Here is a 27,933-nt window from a genome sequence, read left to right on the forward strand (position 1 = left end):
TCTTTATGGTGTCTGTTGTCTCATTCCATTACATTGGAAGAGGATTTTTATTGACGGTCTAGGAACTTTTAGTTCCACATTCATACCTTTTGAGTAGTATCATGTTTAGACGACCTAAGAAGTAGGTACATTATGTAGGTACCTACCTTTATCCATATCGTCTTTAAATATACCTACTAGAGGAGGAAAGATATTTTTCCAAAAGGTAATGAATGGTAGCTCCCTAAAAAATAGGTATTTCCATGGAAGAAAAAAAAATCAAGGAAATCAAATATACATGATACACTCTTAATGAAACAGACAAGAGAGAGAGAGAGAGATAGGGAGCATTGTACAGAAATTAAAATTAAAGAATAGAAAGCGAGAAGATAAAGAGAAACAAAAAATGAGACAAAGAGAAAATAATCGAAAGAGCGGAATGAGAAAAAAAAAAGAAATGTAAAAGCCGAAAAGAAAGAAGAAGACAGGATAGAACTAGGTAAAGTGATGGAGGAAAGGGAAAAAGAAGAACGGAGGGAGAAACGAAGCGAGAGATAGAGAGAGGGAAAGAGATAGGGAGAGAGAAACAAAAGGGGAGGAAGATAAAGAGGGATAGAGAGAGAGAGGAAAAAAGAGGGGGATACAGCGAGAGAAAGAGAGAGGGAGAGAAAAAGGATGAGAAGGGGCTAGAAGCTAGATGGATAGACAGAAAGAAAGGAAGAGAAAGATGGAGAGAAAGGTAAAGAAAGCGCGAGGAAGACAGACAGAGAGAGAGAGGGATACCGAAAGAGAAAGGAAAAGGGAGAGAGAAAGAGAGACAGAGATAGATAGAAAGGAAGAGGGAGAGAGAAAAGTAATGGAAGTGTAGATAATCTGGGGGTGAAGGTGTAGGTCTCACAAGGCTTGTATCGCTTTTCTTCATTTTAAAATATGCTAAACTGGTCATGTGGTAATTTAGTTTGGTGTTTGACAGTAGGTAATAGGAGGAGACTGTAAACCTGTACATACGTTTTTTCCGTGTAAATAATTTTTGGTCTCCGCCTGGTCTATTGCAGAGAGGGTGTCGGTTAAAACCATTGCCAGAGTGTTACCCACCAAACCGACAAGTTCTGCTGGCGGCAAACATCGCGGTTACCTGACCACGCCTCGTAGTCCGATGAACGAGGTTCGAGCCCCGGGCTTGTCAACATCCTCAGGTAGGAGTTGCATTGTTCGCCCCTCTCTGCACTTTTGCATGTTTTCTACTTTTTATTGCTTTTTTTGTGCTAAATTCCGGCCTTGAATTTGCTTGCTTTTGCTAGTTTTGTGGTCGATTTTTCAATAGCATACCTAATTTTATTATGTACCTACCTACCTAGAATGATAATTCTGTAGATACTAGAGAATGATCTGGACACGACAGAAATCTTGATTTTTCCTTTTGATCAGTCTTTTGCAATAAACACAGGTAAATTATCCTAAGTTTGTGTGCTAAATTTCGGCCTTGAATTTGCTTGCTTTTGCTAATTTTGTGGTCGATTTTTCAATAGCATACCTAATTTTATTATGTACCTACCTATAGTAATTCTGTAGATACTAGAGAATGATCTGGACACGACAGAAATCTTGATTTTTCCTTTTGATCAGTATTTTGCAATAAACACAGGTAAGAGTTTATTGCATTACTTTACCAACAACAATGCCAAGTGAGATCATGTTATTATATCTTTTTTAGGACTTCTTCCTCTCTTTTGACTGGGATGGGGACCCATGGAAAAGTACAGCTGCCATCTGCTATTCTAGTGACCTTTTAGCTCTTTTAGGAGATGTCTAACTACTAGAGAATGATCTGGACACGACAGAAATCTTGATTTTTCCTTTTGATCAGTCTTTTGCAATAAACACAGGTAAATTATCCTAAGTAAGTAGGCCCTACGAATAATTAGATGGGATAATAAGTGAGAGATAAATATTAGGTAGATTGATTAGAAATTAGAAGGGAATTTGGTCACATCCACTATTTCTCTTTATTTTCCTGCATATTGCATACCTATAAAAAATTCAAGGCGTTCATACAAAAAAGGAAGATGACTATTCTTCACGATTCTACCTAAGCAATACAGATTTTAATTCTGTAGATACTAGAGAATGATCTGGACACGACAGAAATCTTGATTTTTCCTTTTGATCAGTATTTTGCAATAAACATAGGTAAGTAGGCCCTACGAATAATTAGATGGGATAATAAGTGAGAGAGAAATATTAGGTAGATTGATTAGAAATTAGAAGGGAATTTGGTAGATGTCTAAATTGAATATTAGGTATGTACCTCTAATTAGGTACCTTCCACTTGAAAAACAAATAAACGAGATACTCAAAAGGTAGTTATGTTGGTGGTACTTGTAGTTGACTGTGATAGTGGTGTTAATGGTGGAGGTATAAACAAGTACCTAGGTGCTCATGTGTTGATACTGTTCACTATATTACCAGCAATACTCCTCGAGTTGGAATGCTTCTAAAATTGTTATAAGAGGTAACTAAACATTTTATGAGCCATTTACATCTGTTAAAGTGGAAATACAGTAAAGGTAGGTACTTCTACAAAACCTTCTCTGAAGTTCAAAATGGATTGAATGATCGTGTTTGCAAAAGTGTTTGTAATATAGGTATTATGCCAAAACTAGGTATAGTTAGGTAGGTACCTAAATAGGTACACGTTAAATTTGTTATAAACGTTGAGAGAGAGAGAGAGAGAGAGAGAGAGAGAGAGAGAGAGAAAAGAAGAAAAAAAGTTTTAGGGGGGAAAAAGAGTTAAAGGATTACAAAAAATTTCAATTGTGAATTTTTATTTTATCTCGAAAAAAAAGTATTGTATGAGAGAGCACATCTGGTATTTCTGAGAAACTTTTAACTTAAAACTTCTATAAAAAGAAAGAAAACATCAAAAATGTAAAAAAAGGGAGGAAAAAATCGTAGTGGAAAATGTATTATAGGTACCTAGGTAAAGGAAGGTAGACACTAGACACTACCTTTTATCCATGTCTTGTCCTTAACTAAAATCTATTCTGTCCATAACTTTCTGAGAAAGGTAGTATTATGATGTTAAAAAAGAAAGAAAGAAAAACTGAGAAGAAATAAATAGGTAGGTACATCTTAAAAACATTACAAATATTATCATCTACATAGTATCTATTATTTTGAACTTTCAAAAGAGACATAGCTTATGTCTCCAACTTAAGTAAATCAAGATCTTCTTGATCACGAATTCTGGTGAGTCAATAGGTAAATGCTAGATCATACCCGTAATAATTTTAATATCCTATTACTTTACCAACATTATAACCACACTATAGATAGGTACATAGAAAGAACTATAACTATAATATTTACCTACATAGATAATATCTTGTCATTAGCGGTTTAAAAAGCGACGAACGGAAACAGTGGGTACATAAATGCTTTGTTTTAATATTTCCCCTTTTCAACTTTTGTAATAAAAAAAAAAAAGAAAAAATGAAAACAAGGGAAAATCTTCTATTATTATTAAAATGGAAAAGAAAAGCCTCTCTCGCAGCTTTTGATGGAAGAAAAAACACAAGGAAAGTAGTCGGTGGCCTCATTTTCCAATAGACATGGCATTTCAAAGTCTTTTGATTCACCCGAGAACCTCCAACCCCGATATTGTTGTGGGGACCTTTCCACCTCTTGTCTGCCCTCTTCCTGCTCCCATCTGCCTCTTTTTACTTCATCGCCCTTTGCGATAGTGCTAATAATAATAATAATAATAATAGTGCTTATTTATGTATACTGCTCGCATAGGACTGAAAAGTCCCTTTACTCCAGCAGTAGGCTCACTGTTAGGTACCTAAAGTAGTACGTAGGTAGGTAGGTAGGTAATTAGATACCTACTTGAAAAATTCATGGTGTAGGTATTCCTACTTCTATTCTTTTAACCGTTGCGTTGGCAGAATAAACATGAAGGTAGCCTCTGGACCTTATTCCTAAATAAGTGGGTAGAACCCTATGTAATCTAAGCCGGATCTAAAATAATTGGATGAAAAAATCCATGACATCTACGTACATGTACATGCGACTCAGCTCGCTCCTGAAGGAGGAGAATCAATTTCTAAAAACTAGGACAGACATTGCCCTGAAGGTAGAAATAGAAACTGAATAATAAATGGAAACTTGTAAAGGTAGTATAGAATGTAGTCAAAATAATGTAACATAAAGGTATTCATGTAAAAGATAAAAGTTATAGACTTGGAAAGCGGTGCAGACGAGAAAAGAGTGGAAGAAGAAGAAGTTGTTAAAATCTATCAAATGTATCTCTTGTTCCAAAGATCCAAAGGGAAAATAAAGGATGACGTAGGAGGGATGCAGGACGGCGTTCTTTAAAATGAGACCCCCAGTTCATATCTTTTTTCCGTGTCTTGATTTCAAGTCCACGAAAGTTTATGGCCATACAGATTAAAGCTTTTTGAAAGTTTAAAGTGGTTGACTTGAGAAAGAAATTTAAAAGATATCCTAATCTACCTAACCTAACTTATTCAAAATAGCAGTATTCTGGAGCCACCTGCCGGCGAAAATGTAGGAGACTCCATGATGCCATACCGGTGAACAATATGGTGAATAATGACGCTGAAAATAGCATGTCACAGACTTCCTGTGAATCCCTACCGCCTCCCGTGTAAGAATCACTTTCCCTCAGGAAGTTCGATTCTATCGAAAAAAAGAAGAGAGAAAAAAATGCGATACAATGAAGACGAGAAAAGGGAGGGAGAGGGGAAGAAGTAGACGTCAGGAGTGGAAGAAGGAAACAAGGAGGAGAGAGGGAAGAAGAAAAAGAAAAGCAGAGGAAGGAATAGAGAGAGAGAGAGAATAGAATAGAAGAGAGGAAGAAGAGAGAAAGTAGGAAGAGGGGAGAAAATAAAAGCGGTGAAAGCAACAGAGAGAGGGGGAAGGAGAAGAGAGGTAGAGGAAAGAAAAGAGAAGAATGAGAAAGAAATAAAAAGGGCGAATCAAGAGTGAAAGAAAACGACATTCTTTCTTTAAGATTCAAAAAAAAAAAAAAAAACACGTTATGGAACCCGTCAAGCCTAATCATAGGTAAGTTGTAAGTAGGTACCTATAGTTAATTCGTCTTTAAATATACCTACTAGTAACTAGAGGAAGAAAGATATTTTTCCAAAAGGTAATGAATGGTAGCCCCCGAAAAAGTAGGTACCTATTTCCTTGGAAGAAAAAAAAAAAAGGAAATCAAATATACATGATACACTCTTAATGAAACAGGCGCGAGAGAGAGAGAGAGAAAGGGAAGGGGGAATTGTACAGAAATTAAAATTAAAAAATAGAAAGCGAGAAGATAAAGAGAAACAAAAAATGAGACAAAGAGAGAATAATCGAAAGAGGGGAATGAGAAAAAAAAAAGAAATGGAAAAGCCGAAAAGAAAGAAGAAGACAGGATAGAACTAGGTAAAGTGATGGAGGAAAGGGAAAAAGAAGAACGGAAGGAGAAACGAAGCGAGAGATAGAGAGAGGGAAAGAGATAGGGAGAGAGAAACAAAAGGGGAGGAAGATAAAGAGGGATAGAGAGAGAGAGGAAAAAAGAGGGGGATACAGCGAGAGAAAGAGAGAGGGAGAGAAAAAGGATGAGAAGGGGCTAGAAGCTAGATGGATAGACAGAAAGAAAGGAAGAGAAAGATGGAGAGAAAGGTAAAGAAAGCGCGAGGAAGACAGACAGAGAGAGAGAGGGATACCGAAAGAGAAAGGAAAAGGGAGAGAGAAAGAGAGACAGAGATAGATAGAAAGGAAGAGGGAGAGAGAAAAGTAATGGAAGTGTAGATAATCTGGGGGTGAAGGTGTAGGTCTCACAAGGCTTGTATCGCTTTTCTTCATTTTAAAATATGCATGAATTTCATGCGCGCCTTATTTTTTATCCCCATCCTTCCTCCTCCTCTCTCTCTCTCTATCCCTCATTCCTCTGTGTTCCTAGCTCCCTATCCCTCTCCCTCAGGTGGGCTTTTTGTATAAATAAACCCCAAAATAACCTTCTTGAAGATGTCCAAGTATAAAGCATATCACCACGAACTCTCCGGCTACGCCACCGTACTCTGTTCACCGAGAGAAATTAAATGTTCGAAACTTTTATAGCATTTTCAGTTCTTTTCTTTCCGTGTGTCCTTCAATTTTTATTGCATTTTCTTTCCGCCTTTTCCTCAGTTTTTTTTCTGCTTTCATTTCTTGTAATGGCCATTGCTTCAGTTTTTCCTCTCCCCTCTGCGTCCTCTTTATATGGACGTCCGTTTTCCTTTACTTTTCAAATCATTTCTCTTTAATTCATTAGCTGAAATGATAATATTAATGGTTGGAATCGTCTAATAAAAACCTCATTAATTCACCAATGGAAGAAAGAAAACCAACATAACTCGAGTTTATTACCACCTATTCAAACAACACACATGAGTGAAAATAACCATTATGGGCTCTATAAAAATAATTATTATTTTTTAAATTAATTATCCTCACGAGTAGCAGTAATCAAGTATAACTTTTAGATAGTTACTCACTGTTAGGTACCTAAAGTAGTACGTAGGTAGGTAGGTAGGTAATTAGATACCTACTTGAAAAATTCATGGTGTAGGTATTCCTACTTCTATTCTTTTAACCGTTGCGTTGGCAGAATAAACATGAAGGTAGCCTCTGGACCTTATTCCTAAATAAGTGGGTAGAACCCTATGTAATCTAAGCCGGATCTAAAATAACTGGATGAAAAAATCCATTACACCTACGTACATGTAACATGCGACTCAGCTCACTCCTGAAGGAGGAGAATCAATTTCTACAAACTAGGACAGACATTGCCCTGAAGGTAGAAATAGAAACTGAATAATAAATGGAAACTTTAACTAGAGGAAGAAAGATATTTTTCCAAAAGGTAATGAATGGTAGCCCCCGAAAAAGTAGGTACCTATTTCCTTGGAAGAAAAAAAAAAATCAAGGAAATCAAATATACATGATACACTCTTAATGAAACAGGCAAGAGAGAGAGAGAGAGAGTGAGAGAAAGGGAAGGGGGAATTGTACAGAAATTAAAATTAAAAAATAGAAAGCGAGAAGATAAAGAGAAACAAAAAATGAGACAAAGAGAGAATAATCGAAAGAGGGGAATGAGAAAAAAAAAAGAAATGGAAAAGCCGAAAAGAAAGAAGAAGACAGGATAGAACTAGGTAAAGTGATGGAGGAAAGGGAAAAAGAAGAACGGAAGGAGAAACGAAGCCCATGTTTCTAACTTTATAAGTGAACGAACAAGGGGGTCTGTAGTAGTCCGTACCCAAAATGCCTAGGTATCTTTAAATATTAACTTTTATATCAACGGCCCTGGAATTAATATACATATTACTATCGTTGAATATACATAGATCAACTAATAATGTCTTATTTACGTTATAGGTACATTGATTTGTGTCTTCTGCTTTTAGGAAGAAAGATATTTTTCCAAAAGGTAATGAATGTTAGCCCCCGAAAAAGTAGGTACCTATTTCCTTGGAAGAAAAAAAATCAAGGAAATCAAATATACATGATACACTCTTAATGAAACAGGCGCGAGAGAGAGAGAGAGAAAGGGAAGGGGGAATTGTACAGAAATTAAAATTAAAGAATACCTAGAAAGCGAGAAGATAAAGAGAAACAAAAAATGAGACAAAGAGAAAATAACCGAAAGAGCGGAATGAGAAAAAAAAAGAAATGTAAAAGCCGAAAAGAAAGAAGAAGACAGGATAGAACTAGGTAAAGTGATGGAGGAAAGGGAAAAAGAAGAACGGAGGGAGAAACGAAGCGAGAGATAGAGGGAGGGAAAGAGATAGGGAGAGAGAAACAAAAGGGGAGGAAGATAAAGAGGGATAGAGAGAGAGGAAAAAAGAGGAGGATACAGCGAGAGAAAGAGAGAGGGAGAGCAAAAGGAGGAGAAGGGGCTAGATGGATAGACAGAAAGAAAGGAAGAGAAAAATGGAGATAAAGGTAAAGAAAGCGCGAGGAAGACGGACAGAGAGAGAGAGGGATACCGAAAGAGAAAGGAAAAGGGAGAGAGAAAGAGAGACAGAGATAGATAGAAAGGAAAAGGGAGAGAGAAAGAGAGACAGAGATAGATAGAAAGGAAGAGGGAGAGAAAAGTAATGGAAGTGTAGATAATCTGGGGGTGAAGGTGTAGGTCTCACAAGGCTTGTATCGCTTTTCTTCATTTTAAAATATGCATGAATTTCATGCGCGCCTTATTTTTTATCCCCATCCTTCCTCCTCCTCTCTCTCTCTCTATCCCTCATTCCTCTGTGTTCCTAGCTCCCTATCCCTCTCCCCTCTCTATTTCTCTCTCTCCTCTCTCTCTCTCTCTCTATTTATCTTTTATCCTCCATTTCGATCCCTTTCTTCTGTTCTCTCTCTCCTCTCTCTCTCTCTCTCCTCTCTCTCTCTCTTCTTATTTTGGTTATGAAAAATGATGTAATAATATTTTATTAGTACAATAAACAATAAAAGTTTCTTTCTCTCTCTCTTCTACCTACTACAAAGATATTAAAGAAGGGAGAATTAGGATTAGAAAATGGAAAGAGAGAAAGGGAGAGAGGCGAAAGATCATAATAAAAGTAGGTAGTAGGCCTAGACAATACATTTACGTTTGTGTTTACTACATTACAATTTGTAAAATAATAATAGTAATAATGATAGCCTTTATTTGTACAGTAAAATATTGACAATAAACTCTTAAAAATCTGGTGTGAACATCACACGACTTTCCTTATCCTATTGAATGATGCTTATTTGAGTGTTCTTTTACCATAACTTTTACAATTAAAGTACAAAATCAGATAAGTACCTATCTGAGGCCTCCCTTTATAGGGAAAATAATAATACAAATAAATAAAATTGATTGATTGATTGATTAATTGATTGAAAGCATTACATTACAAGATAACTTCCGGATTTTCGTAAACCTCATTTCAAATCACATTGACCTCTGCCAAAACCTGTAGATATTTCAATTGAAATTCTTCTTCTCCACCCCTCAGAAGTTTGCTATGCCAAAACCTGTAGATATTCCAATTGAAATTCTTCTTCTCCACCCCTCGGAAGTTTGGTAACTCCAGCAGGGGTACCTACCTATGTTACGAACAAAGTTTGACTGGGGGAGATGGAAAGGGTTTGTGAAAACGACATGAAAAATGCACAAGATCCTACGACTCTCTCATGTGACCTTTGCCCTGGCGAGGTGAAAAGTCGAAAGTTTTCCACCGGGATATAGTTTCGTCAGAAGAGCGGAGCTAATTAAAAAATAGTAAAGTACAAAATCAGATAAGTATCTGAGGCCTCCCTTTATAGGGAAAATAATAATACAAATAAATAAAATTGATTGATTGATTGATTAATTGATTGAAAGCATTACATTACAAGATAACTTCCGGATTTTCGTAAACCTCATTTCAAATCACATTGACCTCGGCCAAAACCTGTAGATATTTCAATTGAAATTCTTCTTCTCCACCCCTCAGAAGTTTGCTAACTCCAGCAGGGGTAGGTACCTATGTTACGAACAAAGTTTGACTGGGGGAGATGGAAAGGGTTTGTGAAAACGGCATGAAAAATGCACAAGATCCTTCGACTCTCTCATGTGACCTTTGCCCTGGCGAGGTGAAAAGTCGAAAGTTTTCCACCGGGATATAGTTTCGTCAGAAGAGCGGAGCTAAACAACTTGTAGATGTCAAGAAAAGGGAAAGAACGGCCCTAAACTTCGAACCCGTTTTAGCTTAGGTTTTCAAGCTGTGGAGGAAATCACCCCAAAAGGTTAAACGTCAATTTAAAACCCCCGCGATTTTACCAAGTCAACCTTAAGAAACCAAGATAGGTAAAAGTTGGAGACCTAAAAAAGTTCAAGCAAAACATATAGGTGCCTAGAATCCTACATAATAATCATGAAAATACTCATATCCCATTGAGTTTTAACCTTTTAACAGATAATTTAGTGATGTAAAATCTAATGTCAACCTTAAGAAACCAAGATAGGTAAAAGTTGGAGACCTAAAAAAGTTCAAGCAAAACATATAGGTACCTATTCCTAGAATCCTACATAATAATCATGAAAATACTCATATCCCATTGAGTTTTAACCTTTTAACAGATAATTTAGTGATGTAAAATCTAAATTTTTAAACAAAAATCAAAATGAATTCAATTTCAAACAGGTACGTACCTATAGGTACAAATAAAATAGGTACATATAACCTACTATGTACCTAAAGTAGGTAAAAAATGAACTTTTTTTTCAAACAATCCGAGAAAAAAAAAGAGAGAGAGAGAATCTACTTTTTAGATAGTAAATATTTTATTAAGGGTAAGGAAAATAAATATGTAACTTTCCAATGGAAAACATTAATAATTCAAATCTAATACTGGGTGAACAAGGCAAGTGATCCTGATGAGTTACCTATGGAGATAGTTAAACTTGAGGTACACCCTAAAGTAGGTAAAAAATGAACTTAAAAAAAAAAAAAAAAAGAGAGAGAGAATCTACTTTTTAGATAGTAAATATTTTATTAAGGGTAAGGAAAATAAATATGTAACTTTCCAATGGAAAACATTAATAATTCAAATCTAATACTGGGTGAACAAGGCAAGTGATCCTGATGAGTTACCTATGGAGATAGTTAAACTGGAGGTACACAGTATTCTAGATATAAACACCTAAAATACCGGTAACTATTGTCCGCGCACATTCGGAAATCTGCGTTCCTAGTTCTAGGTAATCTAGGTATTATAAGGGTTACAGGTAGGGTAGGTAGAGGTATAAAAACAGTACTCCAGCTTTTGGGAGGGAGGGTACTTATATGACCCCCTGAAATTGATCTCATTACACCCTCTCTTCAGAGGTATAAAAACAGTACTCCAGCTTTTGGGAGGGAGGGTACTTATATGACCCCCTGAAATTGATCTCATTACACCCTCTCTTCCTCCTACATTCGGAAATCTGCGTTCCTAGTTCTAGGTAATCTAGGTGTTATAAGGGTTACAGGTAGGGTAGGTAGAGGTATAAAAACAGTACTCCAGCTTTTGGGAGGGAGGGTACTTGTATGACCCCCTGAAATTGATCTCATTACACCCTCTTCCTCTCATCCCCCTCCACGTACACACCACACTCATCTTATTTATCGAAAGAGGGAGTAATAATTTTGACCAAAGAGTATAAACTTTCCCCTCAGCTGAGGTACACAGTATTCTAGATATAAACATCTAAAATACCGGTAACTATTGTCCGTACATTCAGAAATCTGCGTTCCTAGTTCTAGGTAATCTAGGTGTTATAAGGGTTACAGGTAGGGTAGGTAGAGGTAGAGGTATAAAAACAGTACTCCAGCTTTTGGGAGGGAGGGTACTTATATGACCCCCTGAAATTGATCTCATTACACCCTCTCTTCCTCTCATTTCCCCTCCACGTACACACCACACTCATCTTATTTATCGAAAGAGGGAGTAATAATTTTGACCAAAGAGTATAAACTTTCCCCTCAGCTCTATATGTAATGTAAATGTTCAGTGTTGGAAACCAAGAGTTTGAGTTTTTGCGGCAGACCGCACAAGAACGATAAGTCATTTGACGAGCGTTTTATTTCATTTAAATTTAAGGGTGACAAATGAAACATTTCCTAAAAAAGGTCACCTGGGTAAAGACTCATCTTATTTATCGAAAGAGGGAGTAATAATTTTGACCAATGAGTATAAACTTTCCCCTCAGCTCTCTTCTTCCTCCTGAGTTCAAGATATTATTTGTTTTGATTTTTGTTTTAGCATCATAAAGCACAGCTGGCACTCTTATTGCTTCACTTCTTGAGTTCCGGGTAAATTAGCGACCACAGACTTTCAGCGAAAAAAACCCATCACTTGTGATGATCTTCTCGGTTTTATGGCATGTTCTTGGACACTAGGTATTTTGAATCTCTGGTCTCTCTCCATATGTCTCTGGCGGCTCTATCTCCATATGAAGTGGGTAATGTTTAATCTCTATTCAATCTATTTTTGGATTTTGAATCTCTGGTCTCTCTCCATATGTCTCTGGCGGCTCTATCTCCATATGAAGTGGGTAATGTTTAATCTCTATTCAATCTATTCTCTGGCAACCTAGTTAACTTGGAGGGTTGTGCTTGTTAAGTTGTGTGGGTTTATTTTCTTCATCCTAGCAGATAAGGTTCGTTCTCAGAACGGCTGCTGTCCCATCCTGTTCTTCTTCTCTGATTTCGAAACGATAAGACACTTCTCCAATCAAATCAGAAGTAAAACCTAAAACCAATAGTACGTTTTCCAATAAACATTACATTGAAATGGAGGTCTTTTCTAACGAAATTCTCCTGTGCGGAGTCCAGTACCTATGTAGGACTATTGCACTCCATGTTTTCCAATAAAACCACGTTAGGAAGCTAGGCAGGTACCTATAGCACTGAAGAGGTGACTCTGGGTGCCACTTTGTTCAATTTACTATTGAGAACATCGGCAATACTGTAGCATGGACAACAGGGGGAACTATTGAACACATGTTGTGTTTTTGGGATAGAAGCGTTCCCCCCAGAAAGGAGGAAATGGTTCCGAAAAATGTAATAATCGGAGAAAAAAATCTTACAAAAATATAGAGAAGTTTCTCAAAGTTCATTGTACTTTTGACTGAAATGGGGCCGTTTGAAAACGGTCAGTGCCGCTCAGGGGAGATTTAAAAGGGAATAATAATATTAATAGATAGTTAGACAATGAGCTTATATTTAACAATCTGGAGAACATCATGCAGTTAAAGTAAAAATATTACCAATACATAATAACTAATAACAAATTATTGGATTTAATACTTAATAGAATGGTGATCTCTTTTAGACCTATTTCCTGTATAAGCATTTTTTTCTAATAAAAAACAAAGGAAATCGGGAAAATTGCTCCCATTCATGTAGAAAAGACATGGGAGGGTCATAGAATGTGGTGGAAAGAAATATATGAGGGGTGAAATGATACACATTCCATATCAAGTCTTGGGAGGCATGCTTATTTTATGCTTGTAGAATTCAGGAGACAGGGGGAAGAAATATTATTAGAAAAGTAAATGAAGTAAAAGTTGAGAGGAATTACCTATCCATGGGGAAGAGAATTTGACAACGAAATGCTTTCGCCAAGATCATTGTTTGCTGACAATTTGGCAAGATCTACTTTCTTGAAAGGAAGGACCATGAACGGCTATCGAATAGTTGTAGGAAAAGAACTATGCTTTTAATACTCGTATACGTTTGTACCTACTAATAACCTCAGTACCTACCTAGTTTTCTGTTACATAACTTTCCACAGGACCTTTTCAATAAGTACGAGTACCTACGTACATAAGTACATCTATACAATTTATTTTCAGGAACTGTATTTGTAAGACCAACGGTACCTATTTGTGAAACCAAGGACAAAATGTTAGACCTGGGTACTATGTCCCTTTCGGAGAAACATAGGCACGTCCATTTCGTCAAATCTGCGCCTAGTCGTGATATTCATCACGGCTTCTATCCCTAGCCAGGCATCTTCGTGAATTATTCATGGTCTTCCTTTATCCAAATATTTGCTGAAACTCCCATACAAATTCGGGGAAACAACGCACGGATATGAGGATATAGGATTAAAAAAATTGAAACAAAATGAAATGAAAAAGAAGAAAAAACAAAAGGAACCCATCGTATCCGATAATGGATGTGACGTTTTTTCACTGCATTAACGAAATTGAACTCGATATCTTTATCTCCTAACGTCTTCCTCTGTTGCTGGAGGTATTATTTTATACGCGTCTTTCAGCTATCAGCTCCTCTGCTCCTCAGGGCCTTTGATCCGAACCGGATGTCAATCAATAGGAAAAAGGGCATAAAATGTTACGATTACGACCGAGCGACCCTTTGAAAAAGCAAGCAAATAGGTTAGAGAATTATTTTGTTGTACAGGATACAGGTCTACACTATCTAACGTCTTTAGACTGCCTTGTGATTCACTTTCTTTTTCTGGCAGAGTTCACTTGGAGGAGCTATTCCACCCAACTATACCAACTTGGCAATCACAACTGTTTGTTTCTAACTTTATAAGTGAACGAACAAGGGGTCTGTAGTAGTCCGTACCCAAAATGCCTAGGTATCTTTAAATATTAACTTTTGTATCAACGGCCCTGGAATTAATATACATATTACTATCGTTGACTATACATAGATCAACTAATAATGTCTTATTTACGTTATAGGTACATTGATTTGTGTCTTCTGCTTTTCTTTTCCATACAGTTAGGTTTAAGGTTAGAGAATTATTTTGTTGTACAGGATACAGGTCTACAATAGGTATCTAACGTTTTACTCGTACACTTCCTTGTGATCTGCTTTCACTTTTTTCTCTGAAAGCGGTTAACTTGAAGGGGCTCTTCCACCCAACTACTCACTTGGCAATCACAACTCTAAGTTTCTAAATTTATAAATGAAAGAACAAGGGGGTCTGTACCCAAAATGCCTTAAGTATTTAATAAATAGAGAGTGTTATATCAACGGCCCTGGAATGAAAATACATATTACTATCGTTGAATATACATAGATCAACTAATAATGTCTTATTTACGTTATAGGTGCATTGATTTGTGTCTTCTGCTTTTCTTTTCCATACAGTTAGGTTTTATGATGAGTGGTAGATAAGATAATATTGAAAGCTTTTCCTCCCCTGATAAGATAAATGATTAGGTTTCCATTTACGAGATCATGATGAAACCTATAGTATTTCAACATGTTGAATGAATCATAGGGTTGTTCCTGCGCCAGAAATAAAAGGAATAAGAGAAAATGATTTCGCTTATATTATGACGACACGGCAAGAAAATAAGGCCTAGCTCATTTGCCTACAAATTATACACCGTACCTATGCAAACATTACTTGAGAAACCCTACACTTTCAGTCAGAAAGTGATGGATTTCTTGAAAATTCATTCAATATGATTGTTTGCTTAAAAAATAGAGAGAAGCTCAACTTAAATGCGCAACACCTACACAATTTCATGCAACTTCATCTGCAACCACCCTTGTATTGTTTCTTGCCTCCTTGTTCCTTGTTGATTTCTAACAAATAGGTAGGTAGGTAGGTAGAGTCCGAAACATTGATTCTGAACGGCACGGTGCACTGTATTTATTTTCAGTTTTTCTTGGGTTTGGGTACCTAACTGATATCAACAGCTTCTATCCGAACTCCGAAAATGCCTTGCTCTATTACTAACTATTATGTTCATATACCTACTTTTATCTATTTACATCAGCTACAATACATGACTATCCGCAATGCTGCACAAAGTTTGGTCATAGAATACAATATTATTAACTCAGTGCGTACTGCTACTTTGGAAACATTATTTATTAGGCAGAAGCTCGAATTGGATGCGCAACACCTACACAATTTTTTTATTCTGCATGCAACTTTTTCTGCAACCATCACCCTTGTATTGTTTCTTGCCTCCTTGCTCCTTGTTGATTTCTAACAAATAGGTAGGTAGGTAGAGTCCGAAACATTGATTCTGAACGGCACAGTGCACTGTATTTATTTTCAGTTTTTCTTGGGTACCTAACTGATATCAACAGCTTCTGTCCGAACTCCGAAAATACCTTGCTCTATTACTAACTATTATGTTCATATACCTACTTTTATCTATTTACGTCAGCTACAATACATGACTATCCGCATTCCGCAATGCTGCACAAAGTTTGGTCATAGAATACAATATTATTAACTCAGTGCGTACTGCTACTTTGGAAACATTATTTATTAGGCAAGTCCGAAACATTGATTCTGAACGGCACGGTGCACTGTATTTATTTTCAGTTTTTCTTGGGTAACTGATATCAACAGCTTCTATCCGAACTCCGAAAATACCTTGCTCTATTACTAACTATTATGCTCATATACCTACTTTTATCTATTTACGTCAGCTACAATACATGACTATCCGCAGTGCTGCACAAAGTTTGGTCATAGAATACAATATTATATTAACTCAGTGCGTACTGCTACTTTGGAAACATTATTTATTAGGCACTAAAGGAAAAAAAAACAAGACAGGAGAAATGAGTTCATAAAAAAGTAGTAGACTCAATAGAGAACGTCAGAAAACAAGCCAAAAAAGTTGTCTAAAAAAGATACAAGTTCAAAAAATTACACCAGCTGAAATAGAACTAGAAGCAGAAGGCAAACACGAGATGAGGAAGAAAAAAAGTTTTAATATTATCCGCAACGTCATAAACGGAGTCGTTAAAACGAAAATACACCTGAGCTGCTGGCTGGAGTTGGAAACGATGCTGCTGAGGAGAAAAAAAAAGTAATGAATAGTGGATGAGGAATGGAAGTGGAAGGAAGAGGAAGAGGAAAACGAACAAAGTCAATTTGTAGTGCCGGGGCCCAAGAGACCAATAGAGAACCTCACCGAAATTAACACTCCAATATACACTTTTCTACCCTCTGCGCTGCCCTACTACCAACCCTGGTGTAATAATAACAAACATCATGGCAGCGAGAGCAATTTTAAAATGCTCATATGGGAAGTCAAAATTATCAAGTACGAAATACGTTTTAACCTCGAGCATTTTATATGTTGTGTTACAAATCGAGAGGGAGAAACTCTTAACTGCAAACAGTGTCAAACTGTTGTTTTAGTATTTAAGTAGTGGGAAATCCTGACCCCGGTATAATAATAACAAACATCATGGCAGCGAGAACAATTTTAAAATGCTCATATGGGAAGTCAAAATTATCAAGTACGAAATACGTTTTAACCTCGAGCATTTTATGTTGTGTTACAAATCGAGAGGGAGAAACTCTTAACTGCAAACAGTGTCAAACTGTTGTTTTAGTATTTAAGTAGGTAGTGGGAAATCCTTCTTGAATAAATGTTGAGAGTGTGTTTATGTTTGGCCATTCAACTTGAGTTTACCTACTTACGGCTGGTGTGTAATGTCATAATGTGTATAAAGGTGTATAGTATACCTATACCCAATACCCATGCTTCTCTCTGAAAATAAAAGAAAATAAAATCCCAAAATGTACAAACAATATACCGTGACCTTGGCTAATCAAAAATTCGCCTATCAGACACCCCATTGAATTCTTATGGATTACTTCTCAGGGATATTTATAGTTTTAGCATCTAAGGATTTAGGAGATAAGAAGACTACTTTGGAGGTAAAGCTCGAGTTCCCATGCTTCTCTCTAAAAAATAAAAAAAAAAAAAATCCCAAATTGTACAAACAATATACCGTGACCTTGGCTAATCAAAAATTCGCCAATCAGACACCCCATTGAATTCTTATGGATTATGGATTACTTCTCAGGGATATTTATAGTTTTAGCATCTAAGGATTTAGGAGATAAGAAGACTACTTTGGAGGTAAAGCTCGAGTTATTATTTTCTTGATAATAGAAGTTCTTTCGAGTATATCTAACAGCTTTCTGCTTTCTATCCCACTATTCTGTCACATATTATCAGTTTTCTCTTCACTTTATCCTCCATCTCCTTACCTCCATTTAGTTTTTTCTTCCTTGCTTTGTCTCTCTCTCTCTCTCTCTCTCACCTCATACTATAGATCTCTTACCTTTTTTCCTCAAGTTTCTCGTAATACCTTATTCATTTCATAACCTTGCTTTCTCTCTCTCTCTCTCTCTCTCTCTCTCTCTCTCTCACCTCATACTATAGATCTCTTACCTTTTTTCCTCAAGTTTCTCGTAATACCTTATTCATTTCGCTTTCTCTCTCTCTCTCTCTCTCTCTCTCACCTCATACTATAGATCTCTTACCTTTTTTCCTCAAGTTTCTCGTAATACCTTATTCATTTCATAACTTTTTCTTCCGTCTTTCTATTGTCAAGTTTCTTATGTTCAAATAAAATTTCAGTGATATACTCCTCGTACTCCTACAGTTATGTGGTGTGTTTTCAATAGAAATTTATAGAGACTAGAGAGTGCAGGGCGCTTTTCGATATTTTCTATTTATGATCGAAAAACAGAAACAAAGGAGACAATGTGTTCTTGTTATTGTTTTTCGTAATTCCTTCGGGTGTGTTTGAGACAAATGTATTTTATTGTGTTAGTGTTGCCATCAGGAAATATGAAAGCTATATTTCAGGTTAGTGGCACAATAGTGAGGTGTGAAGCATGTTATATACAATTTTAGCTAGTAAAACACAACTTGTGACACCAACCCTTTCGAATGCTGCAACATTCTGACGAAAAAGAATGCAGTTTATATTCAAATAAGAGCTTGTAATGCTTCAATACTCTCAACAAATAATGCAATTTATGTACTTATATACAATTTTAGCTGGTAAAACACAACTTGTGACACCAACCCTTTCAAATGCTTCAACATTCTGACGAAAAAGAATGCAGTTTATATTCAAATAAGAGCTTGTAATGCTTCAATTCTCTCAACAAATAATGCAATTTATGTAGAACCCTATGTACCATTTTGAAGGCTACAATAATATTAGGTGAAGCATATCACTGATACCTATAATGCTTGCAAACAAACAAGACTCTAGACTCCTCTAAATTTCAGAAACTCAAGATAGAAAACATTTTCCCCATTGTCATTTGAAACATTTCAAACTTTTGTCTCCTCGATGAGAAAGTTAGTGTTAGGTCCGAATAGGCTTCCAAGAAAAGGGTCAAATACTTGAGGAGTAACATTGTACAAGTATGTGACAGATGTACGAGTAAGTATATGTATATGTAATATACCTATAATGCTTGCAAACAAACAAGACTCTAGACTCCTCTAAATTTCAGAAACTCAAGTTAGAAAACATTTTCCCCATTGTCATTTGAAACATTTCAAACTTTTGTCTCCTCGATGAGAAAGTTAGGTCCGATTAGGCTTCCAAGAAAAGGGTCAAATACTTGAGGAGTAACATTGTACAAGTATGTGACAGATGTACGAGTAAGTATATGTATATGTAATGTAAATGTTCAGTGTTGGAAACCAAGAGTTTGAGTTTTTGCGGCAGACCTCACAAGAACGATAAGTCATTTGACGAGCGTTTTATTTCATTTAAATTTAAGGGTGACAAATGTAACATTTTCTAAAAAAAGGTCACCTGGGTAAAGGAGTGATGCCAGTAGCAAAAAAAAGTAATAATAATAACTACTGTAAATCAAAGTGTAGGAAAAATATGTATTTAAAACAATCAACTCAATATATAAAACATCTCATAAGGACCTTAACATTGTACAAGTATGTGACAGATGTACGAGTAAGTATATTTATGTATGTAATGTAAATGTTCAGTGTTGGAAACCAAGAGTTTGAGTTTTTGCGGCAGACCTCACAAGCACGATAAGTCATTTGACGAGCGTTTTATTTCATTTAAATTTAAGGGTGACAAATGAAACATTTCCTAAAAAAGGTCACCTGGGTAAAGGAGTGATGCCAGTAGCAAAAAAAAGTAATAATAATAATAACTACTGTAAATCAAAGTGTAGGAAAAATATGTATTTAAAACAATCAACTCAATATATAAAACATCTCATAAGGACCAAAAAGGTGAGAAGGTAAAAAGGACCTAATTATAAAACATACTGAGGTACTTGTCTAAGTAGATACCAATTACAACTTTATCTCTGCACTTCTGCTGAAGCAAAGCCAGATGTAGAGAAGGTATATATATAGGTGGATCGTTATGGGGTACTCAGGTAAAAGTAGGTCTACATAAAGGTTAGAAAATTATCATTACTTAGCATTTTCATTTTCAAAAGTTAGTCTTCGGGATTATAAGTTTTCATTTGAGGACTTTTGCAAAACGCCCTTTTAGTCCTTGCTAAGTAAATAAAGAAGTACAGGCAAACTTCCCTGAATCGATACTTGTTCGAAATAAAGACATAATATTAATTATCAATGCCATAAAGGTCTTTCAATGCTGTTCATCAGTAGGTAAGTATTTGAAACCAAAACAATAAAATGAAATTAAATTATGAATGTACTCATAAGGACCAAAAAGGTGAGAAGGTAAAAAGGACCTAATTATAAAACATACTGAAGTACTTGTCTAAGTAGATACCAATTACAACTTTATCTCTGCACTTCTGCTGAAGCAAAGCCAGATGTAGAGAAGGTACCTATATAGGTGGATCGTTATGGGGTTCTCAGGTAAAAGTAGGTCTACATAAAGGTTAGAAAATTATCATTACTTAGCATTTTCATTTTCAAAAGTTAGTCTTCGGGATTATAAGTTTTCATTTGAGGACTTTTGCAAAACGCCCTTTTAGTCCTTGCTAAGTAAATAAAGAAGTACAGGCAAACTTCCCTGAATCGATACTTGTTGGAAATAAAGACTTGTTGGAAATAATATATTATTAACTATCAAAGGATCATTTTAACAGAATTCGCTAGAATAAAAAGGTAGAATTTCCATTAGTTTATTTACTGAATCATGCTATTTTCCTCTTGGGCTTGATACTACACGACATAATGCCATAAAGGTCTTTCAATGCTGTTCATCAGTAGGTAAGTATTTGAAACCACCAAAACAATAAAATGAAATTAAATTATGAATGTACTCATAGGAAGAGTACATTGTATCTACTACAAGTCAGTTTGGTAAGGGTTAGCCCGTTGTTAGTAAAAGGGTTGCCGTACAATACTGAACAATACGTTAATCCCGATATAATGCGGGAAAATATGTTTTGAATTAATTCGGTGGATCGTTATGGGGTTCTCAGGTAAAAGTAGGTCTACATAAAGGTTAGAAAATTATCATTACTTAGCATTTTCATTTTCTTGTATCTACTACAAGTCAGTTTAGTAAAGGTTGGCCCGTTGTTAGTAAAAGGGTTGCCGTACAATACTGAACAATACGTTAATCCCGATATAATGCGGGAAAATATGTTTTGAATTAATTCAGGCTAAATGAGGACACAAAAGGAAAAGGATTTATCCTGGATCCCATTTCTCTTTTACTTAAATCTGCTTTCACCAACAGGACGATGAAGAAGATAGCATTGTTTGGAAAAAATCTTCGGTGGGAACGCTGAGGTTTGGGAAATTTTGAATAAAATGTGAAAATTTATTTTATTATTTTCGGTTTATCCTTGTCTTCAAGCAGCCAATGTTTTATGCGATGGGAGGCAACGTTTTTTAGAGGTTGACTAAAGACTGTGAAAATAAGTAAATCAACATTAAACTGTAGACTATATAGGACAGTATCCTAACTTTTCTTCTAAGCTTTGTGTTGGGGTTGTTGCAAACGTTTTCGGAGAAAAATGGAGCGTTTTCATTTACTTCCAGCGTCTTCTACACAATATAAATCATATCAATATACCTAACCCATATCTATGACCTAGGTTTAGGAAATTTTCTGTGTCTTTCTTCGGAGAATGAGGAATCTTTCTCAAAAAGGATTGAAGGATAGAGAACCATATCTATGACCTAGGTTTAGGAAATTTTCTGTGTCTTTCTTCGGAGAATGAGGAATCTTTCTCAAAAAGGATTGAAGGATAGAGAGAAAAGTCTGAAAAGAAAGGTAAGAGTCGTGGGAAAAATTAAAAGATCTGGTGGGATCACACTTGAAGCATGAAATGAGTGTCCTAACTTTTCTTCTAAGCTTTGTGTTGGGGTTGTTGAAAACGTTTTCGGAGAAAAATGGAGCGTTTTCATTTACTCCCAGCGTCTTCTACAAATCTACACAATATAAATCATATCAATATACCTAACCTATATCTATGACCTAGGTTTAGGAAATTTTCTGTGTCTTTCTTCGGAGAAGGATAGAGAGAAAAGTCTGAAAAGAAAGGTAAGAGTCGTGGGAAAAATTAAAAGATCTGGTGGGATCACACTTGAAGCATGAAATTACTACGCAGGAATGGCAGCAGCTATGTTGGAGCAGAACCTATCCTGTTCCAACCCATAGCACGTCAGCAAACATCTTTGTAATGAAATGGAAAGTAAATAAAATCAACAGATAGCTGAAAAATATTATGAAATGTCACGAAACCAGCATTATCTATTGAGTTTTCCAATTATTAGAGGATTTTCACAAGAAAGGAAAAGAGAAAAGCTCAACAAATGCTTCTGGATGATGGCTTTTCTATATTTTTTATCAGCTTGCTATAACGTTGATACTCCAATACCTATACGTATAAATAATATAAATATCTAGCTAAAGATTCTCATACTTTCTTCAGGAATCAAATATCTTTAGTGGGGAGAGGGAATCATATTATTTTCGTCGCGTCTCATGTCGCGTACAACTTGGGCGTCTTGGGCCTATAACTATCAATCGATCAACATTGTTGTGACATTTGTCGAACTTTTATAATGATAGCAGTGGGTACCTAAACGGATATAAAAGAAAATTACATCATTGATGAAAACATTATTTTATGCATTATGTCGTTAAAAGCCACATATTTATATTATGTACATTCTTCTTCCTTACAAGAAATGCACTGTTTTCTAGCGGAAAACTCGAGTTTTGTAGGAAAAGGGATCGTGCAATAAAATGGTTAAGGGAATACTTTTTTTTTAATTTAAAATGTTCCGGCGAAAGCTATTACAATTCACAAGAGTCAGGGCGCAACGGAGATGGTTATAGTTGTTCATACTGGCTCGTCGAGACGAATGACTCGTCGTTCTATGTATGTAGCTTTCAGTCGAGTTACCTCTTTAGATGGACTTTTCATTGATGGGTTGTACCAGCGGCCTGTTCCTCCCAGTTCCACGGATCCTGTTCTTAAGGTTAATAAAATGAATTTACTTTAGTAACTAAGGTCAGGACTTTAAAATTACAAAAGACGTCGTACTTTAAAATTCAATTCTGGGTTTGGAAATGGAGGAGAATGCTGTGAAGATGCTTGTCAGGTTTCCCGAGTTGTGTACTAGATAGGATGAAGTTAGGATTGTAGCTCTCTTCCATAACATACGTTCACTACGTAAAGGAAATGGGTTATTTAAAAGCTTCAAAACTTTATCAAGTACCTAGGACTACACTCTTTCGTCTTTCGTCAGAATCTCGAGACGAGAATCATGAGGCTGCATCTCTCATGAAGCCACTAGGGAGAAAACCGTGTCTACCAACAGAGCTAGAACAAGAGCTGGTAAAATACTTGCTGGAAATGGAATCCATATACCACGGGCTGACTCGACAAGATGTTAGGGTCATGGCTTTCTTGCTTGCTAAGCATAACAATATTTCACACACATTCAATGCCAACAATGGGATGGCGGGAAGGGACTGGTTGGCAGGATTTCTGAAGAGACATTCACAAATACTGTCTGTGCGCAAGCCAACTGGAACATCTCATGCCAGAGCCAAAGGATTCAACAGAGAAGTGGACAAATTCTTCAACACATTAGAAGAGCTTCATTCGAAACACAACTTCACTGCTGACAGAATGTTCAATGTTGACGAAACAGGTCTGACTATCGTCGAAAGCAAGATGACTGAAGTTATTGCACTGAAGGGGAAAAAAAAAAAATTAATTTTTTATGTACCTATTTGGTTGTTTGTTAATTGTTTGTTAATATGTCAATTTATTTTTGGAAGTATCACCTATATACGCATCCAGAGCTAGAGCATTTTTTATGCTTCTCTTTTTTACCATACGTACCTATCTCACATTTTCTTTTCTCCCGCTCTCGACCAATCTCACAATGTTTCAAGACACCAAGACAGTATCCCATTTATTACCCATAGCCAGTAGCTCAGTGTATGAATAATACATCAGCATATACATAGGCCCTTCTCAAACACTCAATAAAAGTTCAAAAAAGTTCGAACGAGAGGAGAAAAAAAAGTTTATGTTCAGAAATTATTATGAATATGACTGTAAATGTGCTAATGCTGTAAGGAAGAGGGAAATAAATGAGGGCAGAAATGATTTGTGTTACAGGAATACCAACCTAAAGGAAGGACGAGGAGGGGTTGGGATATAGGAATACATACCCATCATGAACAGGAGAGTGGAGGTGAAACGATTTGTGATACAGGAATAGAAAATACCTCCGGAGAGGGCAAGAAGGGGGATATAGGAATTCATATCTATCAAGAAAGGTTAGATTGAGGGGGAATACCTACAGGTGGAGATAAAAGAGGGATGATGGGGATATGAACAAAATTATGTTAGAACTATAATCCGTACAGAGGTAAGTAAGTACTTATACTTATACATACTTTGAACTTTAAGCACATAAGGTGCGTGATCCTAGCCCTACCACCCCAACTAGGTATAAATATACCTCGCTGGCGTGCCTAATTGAATGAAAATTAAATTAAAATTTCGAAACAAACACCTAACAAGAGGTTGTTGAATTTGGAAAGTGGGAGGTAAAAAACCTGTTAATAAAAACGATTGAAATGTTCTAATTCAATTTACAATATTGTAAATTACATGTGGAGATAGCATCAGTTAGCAGATGGCTGATAGCACAGAAAGTATTCAACTCTACAAAAAAAAATCTAGACATAAACCACAAAGAAAGCTGCTCGTTTTAGTACCTACAAACATTTGAAAAACAGACGCTGGTTTATTTTTTCCAGCTCAGAACAATTAAACCGAATTCATAGTTTTAAATTTATAATTGAAATCTGTTAGTCATTTTATGGCTCTTCACTGGATTCCATTAGAAAAAAAGACAGTGAAACACGTTTCTATTATAAAATGAAATATTATGGGCAAGGTACAGGCTTCGTGATGGTAAAGGGAGGGAAAGTCGTAAAAATGAAGCACTCCTGTTTCACTTACATCGCCAGGAGTTGAAAGTATTTCTCATTGCTTTTCTCTGAACTGAACTAGAGGTGAGCAAAAAATTATTGGATCGGAAAATGATTTCTCAAAACTCCCAACCAAAGTGCTGAAAAATCTACAATACCTACTGAATAGAGAGTAGAAACCCTAGTACCTGGTTTGGCACATTGCATACTCAAATACATTTACCAGGCGTTCATAAAAATCACCGACTTTTCTTTACATCTCTTTCTTTGCTTTAATGATTTTGAAATCGGTCTAAATTTTCAAATGGGGGGAAATATCCGTCCTGAGGTAGGTACCCTGAGTATAAATAAATAGTATGATATTTAATAATGTGTAAGATGAGTAGTACCTGCCTAACCTACCTATGTATGTATGTACCCAGACTACCCAGTCCAAAATTGTGTATCTACCCTCGACCGTTCTCAAAAATGCCACAAGACCCCGTGATGCTGTAACTTTCTTTGCTTTAATGATTTTGAAATCTCTTTCTTTGCTTTAATGATTTTGAAGTCGGTTCAAATCCGTCCTGAGGTAGGTACCCTAAGTAGAAATAAATAATATGTTATTTAATAATGTGTAAGTATGAGTAGTACCTACCTATGTACCCAGTCCAAAATTGTGTATCTACCCTCGGCCGTTCTCAAAAATGCCACAAGACCCCGTGATGCTGTAAGCTCTCTCATTTATTTATTTTCACAGGGGATTTTCTTTCTTTTTTACCTCCTCGGGTTTTTCTTCCCTCTCATTGTGTAAATTTTCCCTCGTCCACTCTCGAGGGGTGAAAATAAAGAGATGGCACTATTTCATTTTCTTTTCTTATGATTCTTATAAATGGTCTCGTAAATACCCCATGCAAAATAAATAATATAACACAATACAGGATTCCTCCTTTAATGAAATAAGCCCCTTGGTGTTTCAAATGCCCGGAGAGAGAGAAGGAGAGAGAGAGAGAAGGAAGAAAAAGAGAACAGGGGAATAAACATAAGAGAGAAAAAGTGGAAAAAAAGCTAAAAGGAGCAAGAGAGATGCAATGAAGGGGGCAGATAAAGGAATAAAGGAAGTAGGGAAAAAGAATGAAGTGGAAAACAGAGAATGATGAAGAGGAGACAAAGAGGCATGAAGAGGAATAATTTGCAATTATCTGCAATGAAGTAAGTATTTGCAATGAGTACTTATTTGCGACAAAGAAAGTATTTGCAATGAGTACTTATTTGCGACAAAGTATTTGCAATGAGTACTTATTTGCGAAAAAGAAAGTATTTGCAATGAGTACTTGGGCAGAGTTTGTTTTCGTTCACTCTTCTCACCCAAGAACTATTTCTCAACACCTGGTCAAAATTACCCTTTACTTCCTTCTTTTTCCCTTCTATTCCACACTGAAAATCATTCCTACTCTTCCTTATCCGTGTTCCCGTTACTTTTTTTTCTACCTCCTCCTTCAATCTACTTCCTTCTCCTCCTCTTTCTCTGCTCCCTACTTTCTCCTCTCCCTTCTACTCGTTCATCTTCCTTTTTCTTTTACTCTTTACTTCCCCTTCTCTACTTCCGCCTCCTCTTCCTACTTCTCTCCTACCTTCCTCCTCCTTCTCCCTCCTTTTCATTCTTCTTCTACTCTTTACTTCCTCTTCTTCCTTCTACTTTGTACTTCCTTCTGTTCCTTCTCATCTCTTCCTCTTTCTACCCTTAACTTCCTCGTCATCTTTCTTCTTCTTTTTCTTCCTCCTTCTCATCCCTCTTCCTCTACCCATGGATATAAACTTAATTATTCGTGGGGAAGAGTTTTACAAGTTCATGCAAAAATTCTAAACAATAATAATAAAATAAACAATAAAATATTTAAATAAAATCTTTGTCTATTTAAAAAGTTCTTTTGTGAAAAATAGGTTTAAAATTTTGTGATCAAACAGGAATAACACAACACCAAGTTCACCATGATACCCACATTTTGATCATGTTTTTTTGTAGGTACCTATCAAGTAGGTAGGTATAAAAAAGCTGCTTCAACAAACCTCGGTTGAAAATCTCCTAAACACAAAATGGTAGGTAGATACCTATGCAATAAAGAATAAAATTTACCTTGTCTCTCCAGAAATAAAAACTACCTTGAAAAAAGACTCTTATTAGGTACACGTCTGCACTAGAAAAGCTCAGACGATCTTGTTAGAAGTAGGTTGGTGTGTAGGTACTTTACCTACTTTGTAAATCCAGATATTATTCTGAGTTATGTCTACAAGTAGCTGTTTAGGTAAGGTACCTAGGTAGGTATTTAACTTAATTAATGAAACTTTAACCCTTCTTTGCTTTCTGGCAAATAGTGGAGGCCGTAAAAATGTAAGTTCTTTACACTACCGAAATAGGTCCATAGAATGTTCAGACTACATGTTTGTAAGATTACAAATATTAACTGATTAACTTTAACTGATAGGGTTCCTCTGATTAGTCTAAAAACCAAAGGATAAATACCTATGTATCTACTCACAAATTTAATACACTGGTGATATGCTTGCAATTTGCCGTATTTGGCACAGTCATCATCATATTTGCCATATTTCAACAGTTTGAAATATGGTCTGGGATTATGTTTATCTCCGTTTATGACATGTGGACCCAATATAGGACCTTGGAGGTTAGATAAATCCGGTTAGTTAGGCCAGCCACTATCAGGTAGACCTGACAGGTACGGCTGAAAAGGTCCGTCTGTCAGTCCTACCTGGCTGGCCTTACAGACGTGGGAGAAGCTGTGTTTTGAAAGTGACGGGAAAATCCGAGCTATGAGATCAAGCAAAACGGTTGCTTATCGAACCTTCAAGAATAAACCAACAAGACTGTTCAATTGAAGATTGAAGAGCTGATCATTTTTTACATAGTTTTTCTTACGATCCAAAATCCCGAATTAATCAAACATTATTGACGGGTTGTACGGGTACCACATTTCGGACCACAGCCCTATTCAGCTCTAAGATATAAACTTGTGAAGTGTTAGCGAATCCGAACCGGATGTCAATCAATAGGAAAAGGGGCATAAAATGTTACGATTAAGACCGAGCGACCCTTTGAAAAAGCAAGCAAAAAGGTTAGAGAATTATTTTGTTGTACAGGATACAGGTCTACACTATCTAACGTCTTTAGACTGCCTTGTGATTCACTTTCTTTTTCTGGGATCCG

General features: G+C 36.2%; 1 protein-coding gene across 1 annotated transcript in view; it reads left to right on the forward strand.

Moving 5' to 3' along the window:
- Positions 1–27,933, forward strand: part of LOC103513789 (neural cell adhesion molecule 2-like) — a gene marked incomplete at its 5' end in the record, with an annotated part of 61,968 nt that overhangs the window by 32,763 nt on the left and 1,272 nt on the right. The window contains 2 exons of the mRNA XM_026826900.1: positions 1,035–1,193; positions 23,024–23,463. Of these exons, the coding sequence (XP_026682701.1) occupies positions 1,035–1,193; positions 23,024–23,463 (599 nt within the window). The remainder of the gene's footprint in view (positions 1–1,034; positions 1,194–23,023; positions 23,464–27,933) is intronic.

Source organism: Diaphorina citri, unplaced genomic scaffold (genome assembly GCF_000475195.1).
Source record: "Diaphorina citri unplaced genomic scaffold, Diaci psyllid genome assembly version 1.1 scaffold1026, whole genome shotgun sequence".
NCBI classification, from domain to species: Eukaryota; Metazoa; Arthropoda; class Insecta; order Hemiptera; family Psyllidae; genus Diaphorina; species Diaphorina citri.